Source organism: Haplochromis burtoni, unplaced genomic scaffold, assembly GCF_018398535.1.
Source record: "Haplochromis burtoni strain Fernald_Lab_line unplaced genomic scaffold, NCSU_Asbu1 Contig_212, whole genome shotgun sequence".
Lineage (NCBI taxonomy): Eukaryota > Metazoa > Chordata > Actinopteri > Cichliformes > Cichlidae > Haplochromis > Haplochromis burtoni.
The window spans coordinates 702,783-716,178 of NW_024582573.1; the positions used below are offsets into that span (position 1 = coordinate 702,783).

The 13,396-nt window shown below is 38.4% G+C and overlaps 1 protein-coding gene across 7 annotated transcripts in view; it reads left to right on the top strand.

Annotated features, from left to right (window-relative positions):
* rhbdl3 (rhomboid, veinlet-like 3 (Drosophila)) overlaps window positions 1–13,396 on the top strand; it is a 74,520-nt gene that overhangs the window by 54,693 nt on the left and 6,431 nt on the right. For all 7 annotated transcript variants that reach the window (XM_005936441.3, XM_042226443.1, XM_042226444.1 and 4 more), the window contains one exon: window positions 6,077–6,189. In XM_005936441.3, coding sequence (XP_005936503.1) covers window positions 6,077–6,189 — 113 coding nt within the window. The remainder of the gene's footprint in view (window positions 1–6,076; window positions 6,190–13,396) is intronic.

Sequence of the window (13,396 nt, forward strand, 5' to 3'; positions counted from 1 at the left end):
CATCATAGCTGGGAGACTGAGTCTGGGCTCTGAGGTAACAGTCAAAGCCAAGCAAAATTGTGCATTCATGACCAACGCGATTATAGTAATAGAAAAATAGAACAGCAATCCGCAACACAACACCTCTTAAATAAGTTGGGACAGGGCCATGTTTGCCACCCTTTAGTATCCCCTCCTGTTTAAACGAGAGACCAGCTGCTGAAACTTTGAGAGAGGTATGCTGTCCCGTTCTGGTCTGATATAGGCAGCAGGACAGAAATACAATATGGATTTTTGCCCATGTCCCTTGCACACAGATTTTTTTTATGACATTTTTTGATGAAGTTATTTAATATAGATGATGAAATATTCAGTATCAACAATTTTAAGTTGAGGAACATTATTTTGAAATTGCTCCAGACCCAGTTTTTTGCAGATGGGTTAATCTCTGCTCATTGTAACCTCTGAGAAACACTGCCTATCTAATATCCTTTTTTTATACTCAATTATTTTACTAACTGTTGCCAATTAACATAATTACTTGAAAAATGCTCCTTCAGCTGTTTCTTTTTGGTACTACTTACTAGAGATGGACCGATCCGATATTACGTATCGGTCCAATACTGACCTAAATTACTGGATCGGATATGGGAGAGAAATAAAAAATGTAATCCGATCCGAAGTATCACAAAATTACCTCACAAAATGCGCTGCTTGGCGTAACCCAGCTCAGCGCATCGGAGCAGTATGTGTCACGTGATAGAGCGGCTGTTGTCTGCAAGACCTGTCGGAGGTCTGGTGGAGCATTTGGAGCCGCACTGCTTCCAAACCGCGGCATTTCGTCTCGGAGAAAACTATCCCAGAAAAGTAAAGCAAGTGCGTAAGTTCATCTCAGAATGTTTGCATAGTATTTCCACGTTAAGCTTAACAACTGATACATGGAGCCACAGCTGGACTGGCCATCGGAGTTCCATATTGAGGTACAGCTACAATGGAAAAAAAGACACAAAGCTGGAGTTATTATGTCCTTGCTGCAAAGCTGGCTCTTCTCTCATTCTCTTCCCCTCCCTCCCCTGTCGCTACTTCAATCATGAAACTGATCATTGATCAGGTGATCTGCTTTTCTGTCGCAAGTCCGGTCTTTCTTGTTTATTTATCGTCCACTTTGCGCTAGAAAGAGGAGACCAGCGGATAAACAACAGCAGCACATTTAAGCTTGATAAGCTGTCGTTAGAATTGATTTAATATTAATTTCTAGTGCTGTTTGCTGGAGCCACAGCTAGTGATGGTAAATTCGATTTTTTTACTGAATCGAGTTTTAATGAGTCACTCACCAAAGTGAATCGAATTTTTGAGTCATTTGATTCACTTGACCAGAGAGTGCAAAAAATGTACATTTTCACTCAAACTTAATTTGTTTCTCTTTTCATGTATATCCTACTGCTAAGATGAATGATTCTGAAAGAAAACAACTATTTTATAGAGCAAAAGAAATTCTAAAGGGAACATTTATTGTGTTTATTTTTATTTTATTAGTATTTTCCTTAAATGTGTCAAATATATATTTTCTCATCTAAATGTCCACTGTGCTGTAAGCCAGGGGGCGGTAATGCGCCTTAACATTGGTTGCCAACCAGGAAGAAGCACAGGAGGGAGGGGGTGAGTAGCTCAAATGTGCTGTTAGCATGTTAGCAGAGCGATGCTACTGTGAACCAAGGAGCTACTCAGGGTTTTTTTCTTCCAGCTTAGAGCAGAAATATTTTTGTTAAGATACTGGATGTTGTGTTTTTCTCCACAATTTTAATTATAAGCTAGATATATTTCTACTAATAAAATTAGTTTGCTAACAGCAACGGGGGTGAGTCAGTGAGTCAGTTGGGCTTGTGAATCATGATTCATGAGTCAGTAAAGTGATTCTCGAGTACTGAACGATTAGTTCATGATTCGCGGATTAGCATTAAGTCGATTATGCATCACAGGGTGGAGGGTGGTTCCCTATTTTCTTTTTGCATAACTAAACTATAGGGTTTGCAACCCTATTAGTTAGGTTGTTCAATATTTATGCTAAGTACTCTTTAAAATACCAGAGTAGGGAGGATGGTGTAGGTTTAAGTTTGCTAGATTGATCAGTGTAGCTGAACTAGAAAATATTTTGGGTGCAGTGTATTTTTTGCATACAGGTATAACAGAATAGTTTTAGTGTTTTGTTTTTTAAAACTTGAGTGTGAACTTATACAAAATGCAGCAAGATATTTATAAAAAAAATTGTATTGATTACAAAATACACTATATCGGGTTCATATCGGTATCAGCCGATATCCAAATTTATGATATCGTTATTGGTATCGAACATAAAAAAAGTTGTATCGTGCCATCTCTACTACCTACTTTTCCAGCCTTTTTATTCTCCCTGTCCCAACTTTTTCTGAGATGTTCTGCTGCCATCAAATTCAAGAGCTGTTATTTTTCATTTGAAACATTTAATCATGTTTTCTGTGGTCTGTTGTGAATAAAATATGGATTTACTGGATTTACATTTTACGTAGTGCCTCAACTTATTTGGAATTAGGGTTGCAAAGTTAAAAAACAAAAGAATGTATTTTTTTTAATTGTGTTCATCAAACCTGAAGATAACCTGAATACGGACAGTGCAAGTTTCCATCATGATGTACCTCACTAGGAAGTGAACCGCTTTCATAATCCTGAAAATCCGGTGTTAACCCTGAAATTACCTGTAAAAAAAAACAAATTTGGTACTTGTTTTTTTTCTGGTTATAAGCAATTATAAGCATTTTGTTTCCTGTTGAGCTATGGTAGTGATAAGTTTATTAAATGAGGGTCAGCTTGGCGTCAAGTAGACTTTATCTCCATTTATATACAGAGATTGTTTGGGTTTTTGTTTGTTTGTTTGATTTTAATTAGGATATAGCTTACATAAACATGCGCACACTGTCAGATGAGGAAAAGTTTCTTGTCTTCTGTGTATTCCTTGTGTCTAATAGGTCTGTGTGTGTGTGTGTGTGTGACTTTTTGGACTTGTTTTCGGGCTGTTTATCCTTTCACCTCCCTTTGCCTCGCTGACAGCTTACCAATGTATGACCTCAGCCTTTTGATGAAAGTTTTGGAATAATGAGGCCAAAGTGGACAGTTACAAAGGAAATGCTACTAAAAAAACATAAAAATAATGAGAGATTTTTTCCCCTGAGGCCACTCTCTTTTTTGTCTAAAATTCAAGTGTTTGTCTTCTATATATATTGTACTGTATATCTCAAAGGACTCATATCTCACATTATGCTGTTTGGCTTCTTTTGCTGTTGTGTCATAAAACATAAGAATTAAGTGAAAAGTGAATTAATCACTTTTGTGATTAAATTATGAGACATGAGTCATGTAAGACTTTGATATAAAACATAAACATTTACTCTTGGGGACATATTTTTTTCCCTTCCTATATGGCTTTTTTTCCTTTCTTTGTGACATTCAAGTTGCCCTTTTTTTCTGATAATGCCTTTGCAAGCTCTGTATCGTTCATGAAATCATGTTTTCTTCTTCTTTGAGGAGGTAGCTCCCATTTACTTTTACACAGTGTGAAAAACATTTCCCATCCCAGTAAACATGAATCCAGAATTTGATTCTCATCACAGTTTCTGTTTCACTACTTCTTTGTGCCAGAGTTCAGTACGTTTCCTGCCAATCATCCGCAGGAGGAAAAAGAAGTGTTTTGCCATCACAGAATTTTTTATCACTTTCATGTCTTCACTTTTAAAGTTTACAGAAGAGAAACAGGAGAAAAAAGTTGCCTTTTAAAGACTTCTATGTCTCATACAAGGAATTTGTCATGAAAGTGGTCATTTTTGCACTTTTAATGCGACATAAAACTAATTAAATATGATCAAACAGCATGTCGCTTGAGAGAAATGCAAAACCCAACACTTTCATGTCTGTTTTCATATTTGTCAAGATTAGGCAGACGATACATGTTTAAGATTTGGAATTGAGTGCAATGCTATGTTGTGTTACACATTCATAAGTGAGTGATAAGGCCACATGGGTTTTCTGGCTGGGAAATTGTTGATATTCAAGTTTCTTTCATTGCAAATTTGGGTAAAAATCATTATAAATGTATCATATGCGATGATATATCATGCTTATTTAGATACACTAAAGGTGGATTTGTGTGTTTATGACATTATGCAGTGTTTAAAAGCTGCAGTGGAAAAAAACTGCTTTGAACCACTAATAAACAATATAGTAAGAAATTTAGTTGTTAATTATGAGACACTTAATAGATGCGTGCACACACATTAACAAAGCATGTAATCCTCTCAACAGCTCAGCAACACAGATTCTTAAGTCATAAACTGACTGCAAATATTGGCTTCAGAAATAAACCTCAATGGAGAAGTATGCAAACTGACCAGCCTCCATTTCTTCCCCATCTTTCTTTCTTTTCGTGCAGATGGAGGAGGAATATTAATTTTTATGGAAATGTTTTTAAGCCTTAAAGGCAAAAACAAATCCAGGAGCTATGTTAATCAGCAGAAAGTGTGTGTGTGTGTGTGTGTGTGTGTGTGTGTGTGTGTGTGTGTGTGTGTGTGTGTGTGTGTGTGTGTGTGTTCAAAATAACATTTGACGACATCTATGGCAACAAAAATTCAAAAATTTTAATTCTAGATACTCTTCAAAAATTTTGAAAGAGTAGTTGTCAAAGAGCTAACTGATCGTCTGCAGAGGAATGGCTTATTTGAAGAGTTTCAGAGCTCATCACAGCACAGAAACAGCTTTAGTGAAGGTTACAAATGAACAATTAGAGCATTCTGTGTGTATTACAGGTACTGCGCTGCAGTGGTTTGTAATATATGTCATAGATATATGTCATATCTATCTAATAGAGTCCAATTTGTTCATGTAAATGGAGAGTACTCTTTACACAATAAGGCACAGGTGTCGAACTCCAGGCCTCGAAGGCTGGTGTCCTGCAGGTTTTAGATGCGTCCTTGATCCAACACAGCTGATTTAAATGGCTAAATTACCTCCTAAACATGTCTTGAAGTTCTCCAGAAGCCTGGAAATGAACTAATCATTTGATTCAGGTGTGTTGAAACAGGGTAAGATCTAAAGCCTGCAGGACACCAGCCCTCGAGGCCTGGAGTTCGACACCCCTGCACTAAGGTTAATTATGGAGTTCCACAAGGTTCTGTGCTAGGACCAATTCTGTTTACATGCGTCCCTTAGGCAGTATCATCAGAAGGCATAGCATACATTTTCACTGCTATGCAGATGACATCTAACTTTATCTATCCATGAAACCAAAAAATACACACCAATTTGTTAAACTGCAGGAATGTCTCATAAAGACCTTGATGACTTGATTTTCTGCATTTAAATTCAGATCAAACTGAGGTTATTGTACTCGACCTTAAAAATCTTAGAAATATGGTATCTAACCAGATTCTTACTCTGGATGGCATTACTTTGGTCTCCAGTAACACTGTAAGGAACCTTGGAGTCATTATTGACCAGGATATGTCCTTCAATGCACATATCAGTTTTCAGGCCCCTCTTCTGTGGAACCAGCTTCCAGTTTAGATTCAAGAAACTTGTCAAAATGACAAGGGGCTGTTTGTAGGGAAGAATGTTTCTGGAATGACACATTACTTTTTTCCAAAATAAATCACACAACACTATAAACTGGGGAGTCTGAGCTCCATTTGTTGTATCCTGCTCTGAATGTATAGGCTGTATAGAGGGTGAATGTAGCATCCACATCTGAAATTGATGTAGAAATGTATAAAAGCTGTATTTTCTAATGAGAGAACACTTCCCTGATGACTTTAAATTCCTCAAATGCTTGTTTTAAGTTTTATTTAATGCAACATAGGGTTCATTTTGTAAAACATGGTCCTCGTTTGATTTAAAAAGGAGGACAAAGTGGTGGTCTTCAAAATCCTGTTTCAAAATATTGAAAACACAAATGGTAAAACTTTGAGGCCTCACAGTGTGACCTCAATAGCTCATGTGCCACTCACATTTCTGCAATGACCTTTTTATATTGCTACTGTATTAAGTGCAGGGTTATATATTTTTCTTGTTACAGGATTGAACACCTGAGCCTGAACATGGCCATGCAGCTGCTGGTGGGCGTCCCTCTAGAAATGGTCCACGGTGCCCTGAGAATTGGACTGGTCTATGTGTGTGGTGTGTTAGCAGGTAGGTGTGTGGCTTCACTGTCTCTCTGCTACCCAGGGACGAAAACACAAACAGACATGGCGGGGTTTTCCCTTTCAGCTCCGTCGTTGTTCCATCTGCTTGTTTTATGCATTTAATCACCTATCAGATTTCATCGTGTGTTGGTGGATACTGGTCAGGGAGAGAACTGTGCATATGTGTGTGGCATGTTCAGGACAGATGGTCTTCTGTTTCTGTCCTCCTACCAGACATGGTGGGATGCAGGGGGTTCTCAGAGCCCCTATTTAAGCCCCCGCATCCTCCATATTCATTCAGTAAAGGGCAGAGCAAAGAGAGTCATCTCAAATAAAGCTCAATCAGAGAAACACACACAGTAATAATGAAATCGGGGGGGATGAAGAAAGAGAAACGTGATGAATTCTTAAACGCTAATAACACAGAGTCTGAAGAGGAGAGCCGGGATATGAGAAATGCAGAAATGGATGTGAAGCAGAGCTGGGCGAGAATTAGGAGAGGAACTACCAATGAGAAAGCAAAAGCGGACACAGCTTTGAACAAAATGTCACTGCTCCCTTCCTACTCCCCTATCAACCTCAAGCACTGGTGCAATTTGAGTGTTCAGGCCCGTTCAGCTGAGACAAAGCATGTGTATGTGTGAGCTCATAAGCACCGTTTTTCTTCACTGAATCTGTGATCTCCAGCACAGTGATCAACCCCAGTGCTGTTTTCCTGTTTTTTTTTCCCCCCCCCATTTTTTTGGTACCCTGGGGTGTCATTTTTAGCAAAACAACTGGAGTGGAAATATTGGGCTACTTTTTGAGACGAGACTTAGAAACATGATGCCTCGTGGCGGGAAATGAGGGTTTTTACTGATAGACTGAAAAAAAATGATTGTGTGATATGAATCGCAGCCGTTGAGGTTTTGTTTAATATTCATGAACATTTCTCTCTACACGTCTGCGAGCCCCCATTGTGTGTAAGAGAGTGTGTGTCTGTGCGTGCACGCACAAGGGTCACTGACAAACACCCCTGGGGATACCAGCTGCGGCGGCCTGTAGCATTAACCTCACAGTGAAATGAGGACTGAGCACATAAATCACTCACACTTACATATGCACACACACACACACACACACACACACACACACACACACACACACACACACACACACACACACACACACACACAAATGTCTGTTAATTAGATATCGACCACCAAGAGGAAGATGGGAGTTGCAGTGTGGTTGTGCCGGCTGCCATGTTTGCGTTTCTTGTGTCTGACTGAGCTCAGCAGGTAAAATTGGGCAGCAGAAAGACTCAAACCAAAATCTGTAATATTTAACAAGAACCGGATGTTTGTGTACGTGGCACATATACAGCACATGTATTGTGTAGACTGTAGATTTATGATTATCTTTAACAGAAACTTTCTAATAGTAAACAGTAAATTAAATTTTAAAAAAGGAAGTTTTCACTGAGGTTTAATGTTTAGTTTTTGCCCCTTTTAGCCTAAATTATATTAATCTTTTACATTAAATTGCCAGAAGTGTTTCCTTACTATCTGTTCTCACTTACTTACTTTTATTTGCACTGTTGTGGATCCTACTCAGAGGTGCCTGTAGTTTTTTTTTAACATGAATGAACCTGTTTGTGGAGTATTTGTATATGATTTCAAACATATGTGTAAAGGATCTTTAAAAGAATTACTGTGAGCTTTTTATTCTTTACACTAGATGCTTTTATCAGTGTAATAAATCAAATATAAGGCCGGCTTTAGATTGTTTTTTGTCTTTCAAACAGTCGAGGTCATTGGAGGGGCACAATTTGAACTTGTTCACAGGGACACATGGCCATAAACATCTATGAGGTCATCAAGCTCTGGACCTCAATTTCTATGTATTTATTTACTTTTAAAACGGTACAATAAAAATTGACATGAATCAGCGTTTGAGACTTAAGGCGGATAATACTCTGAAGAGACTCTAGTGAGTTATGGCCTGCAATATAGCACCTCACGCATAACTCATTAGGAATAATAATTGACTGGTTTATGAGGAGTTAATCAAAGGCGCAATAGCCACAGCCACTGAGCAAGTAATTTTTTCTCTCATGATATTTTCATTTGAAGTGAAGGAATAATTGACTATTTTTATTCTAATTTCTATTCTTCTTTTGCATTGTTTAATTTCTCATTGCTACAATGACAATAAAGTTTCTGAGTCTGTTTCAATTCAACTCAATGTAGACATACATGTGTATACAAAAGTGTTTTCAGTTTTTCTATTTTTGGTTTTGTTTGTATCACAACTCTACGAACAATTCTCTTCAGAACAACAGAGTGTACAATTTTAACAAGCTTTAAATCAATATTTGGTAAGACCACCTTTATTTATTTAGTGCTTGCTCATAGTGGGTCGTTGGATTGTTGAGGTTTTCTTTGTTTTCTCGGTTATATTGTGTTACAATATAAAGCATCTTGAGGCAACTGTTGTTGTAATTTGCACTGAACTGAACTGAACTGAATTCTTCCACGTGGTCTGGCCTCTCTTAGAAAAGCTTTCTTGCAAGTTTATTTATGTACTCTGGAGGAACAGTTCTCCAGATTTTTTGCTCTATATCTTTGTTTCTTCTCTGTTCTGTCATGGGATCATCTCTGTCAAGATGACACACTGCTTCCATAAATGTTGAGGTCTGGGTTCCGGGGAGGCAAATATAATGAATATTAACAAAAAAACTTTGAATTCCCTACATGTTTTGTTTGATTTGAGGCCATTTAAACATTTTAGCTTAATCCTTCAATATTAGGGAACAAACAGCTACTCTGTTGCTGCATAATGACACTATTAGGTTACTATGTGAGGAAATATTGCATCAAACAGAAAAGGGCTCAGCTGGCACATACAGAGGTTAAGGCATAGTTCAGAGGTCAAGTAATGACTCAGAAAAGGGTCTCTGACCCTCTAGGGCTCACACACACTCTGACACTTTAATGTCATAGCTCCCCTTATGGAAAACAGACAAGAAGTGGCTTTTCAGAGCAAAGGATATAAGACAGGTGCAGCAGTGGACAATGATAACTAAGGCGCAGACGAGACAAAACAGACACACAGACAATAAAGCAGCTACACAAAGTCAAAGACTTGACTATGGGCACATGGGGGTCACTTACAAAGGGCACACACATAAAACACTACTGTAAAGGCTCGGTATATTCAGTTGGCTCAACATGCAGCCAAGCTGTTGATTTTTCTCATTATGAGCACTGATGTGCGTTATTATTTCTCCTCATGTGTCTGGCTGTTTCGCTGCAGTTTGGAAGAAGAGCCAAGAAAAATGAGCTGCCACTTTCAACTGTAAAACCTACAGGCCTCCTGGGGCCTGCTGAATGACTATGAGAGACCGTGTCCTTGTCTGTGTGTGTGTTTGTGTGTGTGAGATTATGTGCACACAGAAGCACACTGCTAAAATAATGTTATTAAACCAAGGTAATTACAGAGATGGAGGTCACCCTGCAGAGACACACTTCCAAAACACAGGAACTAGAAGGTGGAGTTGCTCTGTGTGTGTGCGTGCGTGCGTGCGTGCGTGCGTGTGTGCATGCACACACGTGAAAGAGAGATCTGTTAGGGTAGGAATCTGATTATCTTGTTTTTCAATTGTTCTTTTTTGTTTGTTAGTTTGGGTGCCAGTGTTTAAAAGTAAAGGATTAGATATGGTAAATGGCCTGTATTTGTATAGCACTTTTACTAGTCCCACCTAGGGACCCCAAGGCGCTTTACACACCCAGTCACCCACACATTCACACACTGGTGGAGGCAAGCTACAGTTGTAGCCACAGCTGCCCTGGGGCAGACTGACAGAAGCGAGGCTGCCATATCGCGCCATCGGCCCTTCTGGCCATCACCAGTAGGCGGTAGGGGAAAGTGCTTGCCCAAGGACACAACGACCGAGACTGTCCGAGCCAAGGCTTGAACTGGCAACCTTCCGATTACAAGGCGAACTCCCAACTCTTGAGCCACGATCGCCCCCCGATATTTTTGAGTGGCAGATTATGGTAGTTCATTTTTCAACAGAATCCCATTCTTGTCTTATAAAGGATTCTAGCGGCTAAATAGTGGGTCATCGTCACTGTGTTTTTCATTTCATGATGTACCAAGTGTGTATATGTGATGGACTGCAGGCAGGCCAGTAGCCAGGCTCTTCTAATACAATACCATGCTGTTGTCATATGTGGTTTAGTATTACATTGCTAAAATATGCAAGATCTTCTCTGAAAAAGATGAATTTCCAGATGTGCAAGCTGTTAATTTCATAGGCACTAATGTTCTCCTATAAAATCAGAGATGTAGGCTTCTGAACAGAGCGGTGATAACAAGCTGGTCCATCTCCTCCTTAGTCTGAACGATGGCATCCATGTTTTCTAAAAAGAATGTCACATTTTTGTTGGTTTCTACTTTGCTTCAATGTATTTTTAATGACCTTTAGCCCAAACAGGACGGTGACTTTTCTGGATCATGTTACATATGGCTTCTTTTTTGCATGCGAGAGCTTGAACCTGTATTTGTGGATAGTATAACATTTGTGGAAATTACTGGAAGTAATTCTTGAGTCCATGCAGTGATTTCAGTGACAGAATATTTCATGTTTTTCATGCATTGCCCCATGCTTTTCCCATCAAATACCAATGTTTGGCCTTATCCATTTTGGACAGCGATTTCTCCAGATTTTTGATGATATTATGTACTGTAGATGATGAGATATTCAAAATGTTGAGGGGCATCAATCTAAAGTTGTTCAACAAACTGGTGAACATCTGCTTCTCTAAGATGCTCCTTTTATTTATTTATTTATTTATTCACATTTTACAACATTTTTGGAATAAGGCATGTATGAATGATAAGGTATGGTGTAATAAATTCTGTACATCAAGGAGAAATAGCAATAGCAACAGAAATATAGGAGAAAGTAAAACTGAGCATTGATCAAACCGAGTTTTAACATTAATTTAAACATTATGGGATTGGCCAAAGGTGCAGAATTATAGAAAATATCCAGTTCAAGAGTTTCCATTCCATTTTAAAAATTTAATTTGAAAAATTTAAAAAAATCGAATCTTCATCTATAGAAAGTTAATAAAGCATCTGTATCAAAATCAAGATGGTGAAGAGAAACGGTGGAGAATAACCCCATTAGATTTTCTATGCGTTTGAGTATATGATGCACATTTTATTGTGTATTGCTTAAAGGAGAAATATGTAATATGCATCCGTATTCGTACTTTGAGAACAAGAGTAGAAGAACACAGAGTGAATGTGAGAATATTTATCTGCATCTCCTTGTGCTCTTTTTCATAGTGTGGGCAGTTGTGTGTTATGTACTTTGCATCAATACAGTAAACATTCAGTGCCAAAAAGTGAAGGAAAGGAAAAGAGAAGCAAAGTGTAAATGAAGAAAGGAAATGAGTGAGAGGAAAGGGACGATAACAGATACTGTAAGTGTTTGGACATTTGAATAGCCCAGCTAAACATGTCTGCCTTTTTTGTTTCCTTTTATTCCATCTCTTGTAAAGTGAGTGCTGTGAGAACAAATGTGTCTCACCCTCTGAATGTCCACATGTTTAAACTTTGCTATGCGTGATTGGATCTTTTGTGTATGCAATGAATTGCCACCAGTTGCACAAAAGAGAGCAGCTCCTTGCTGCTGCCCAATTTGCTTGGATTGCTTTTGTCTTACATTAAATTATAGCGTGTGCTGTTACGGTATGAGTAAGCCTCAGTTCACGGAGGTCTGTATATAATACACCCACATTAAATAGCTAATAGCAAAGCTGCCAAAATGCTATTCACAATAGATATTCAGTACACGAATGGTCACAGCTGGTGTGAAAGCAGTTTAAATTAGACATATTGTCAGAGAATTTCCTCCTGAATAAATTAAAACTCAAGACTGAAATATGTGACACAAAAATAAAGAAAGTGTTGTACCATGTAGCATTCTGTCATATTATAGAAAGTTTGCAGCATATGTACAGTTTGGTCCATTTCTAAGATGACATAATGTTTGTAATTTTGAGTAATTGGACAAAACTAACATAATTTCAAATATAAAGATTTTTTTAAGTACTTCGATGAAACTCCTTTATAATCAATGACTTCCTGAAGTCTAGAGCAAATGGACATCACCAGATGCTGTTTCCTTCCTTGAGGACTTATCCCAAGCCTTTACTGCAGCCATCTTCGCTTGTTTGTCGGACTTTCTAACTTCAGTTTTCTATCTTCAACTTAAAACCATGCTCTTTTGGGTTGAGATCAGGTGACTGACTTGATTTTATTTCTTTGTCTTGAAACACTTGTGGATTGCTTTTGCTTTTGGGTCATTATCCATTTGTGCTCTGTAGCTCAATCAGCGTTGCAGCATTTAGCTGAGTAGGTGATACTGGCCTCTACACATTAGAATCCATCTTCCTGCATCTATCAGCAGTCACATCAGAAACACTAGTTAGCTGGTTTCTATTGGCAGGTATACATGCACAAACCATAACATTGCCTCCACCATGTTTAACAAATAATGTCTGGTATGTTTTGGATCATGAGCTGTTCCGCTTCCACCACCAGCTCAGTTTTCATCTGTCCAAATATTTTTTTTTTCCAGACCTGTGCAGGGCTCTTTTAGAAAGTCTAATATGATCTTCCTGCTCTTGAGTGTAACCAGTAGTTTGCAATATGTTCTGTCGTTACAGTACATTGGTAGTGGTTGTTTACCAATCAGAAGGTTGGTAGATCGATCTCCGGCTCCTCCAGTTCCCATGTCAAAGCATCCTTGGGCAAGAGCTGCCCTCAGCGTGTGCACTGTTAGATAAGACGCTTAGTCATAGATAGGTTAAAACACTGTATGAATGTTTGTGACTTGCAGTAGAAAGTGCTTTGAGTGCTCAAATTGAGTAGAAAGAGGCTATAAGTACCAGTTATTTACACTCATGAAAGTGTTTTGATTGTAGTAGACCTTGACAATCTCTCTAGAAGGAAACAATTCTGCAATCATCAACTTTTCAGGCCTTTTGGTGTTGCTGAGCTGGTCAGTGCAGTTGCTGGCATTAGGTTGTTATACCTAACGAGATGCTAAAAAGTGTAGAATGCAAATTCAAATTCAAATTTTTATTTGTCACGTACACAGCCATACACAGTACGATATGCAGTGAAATGCTTAGACAACTGCTCGTGACCTAAAG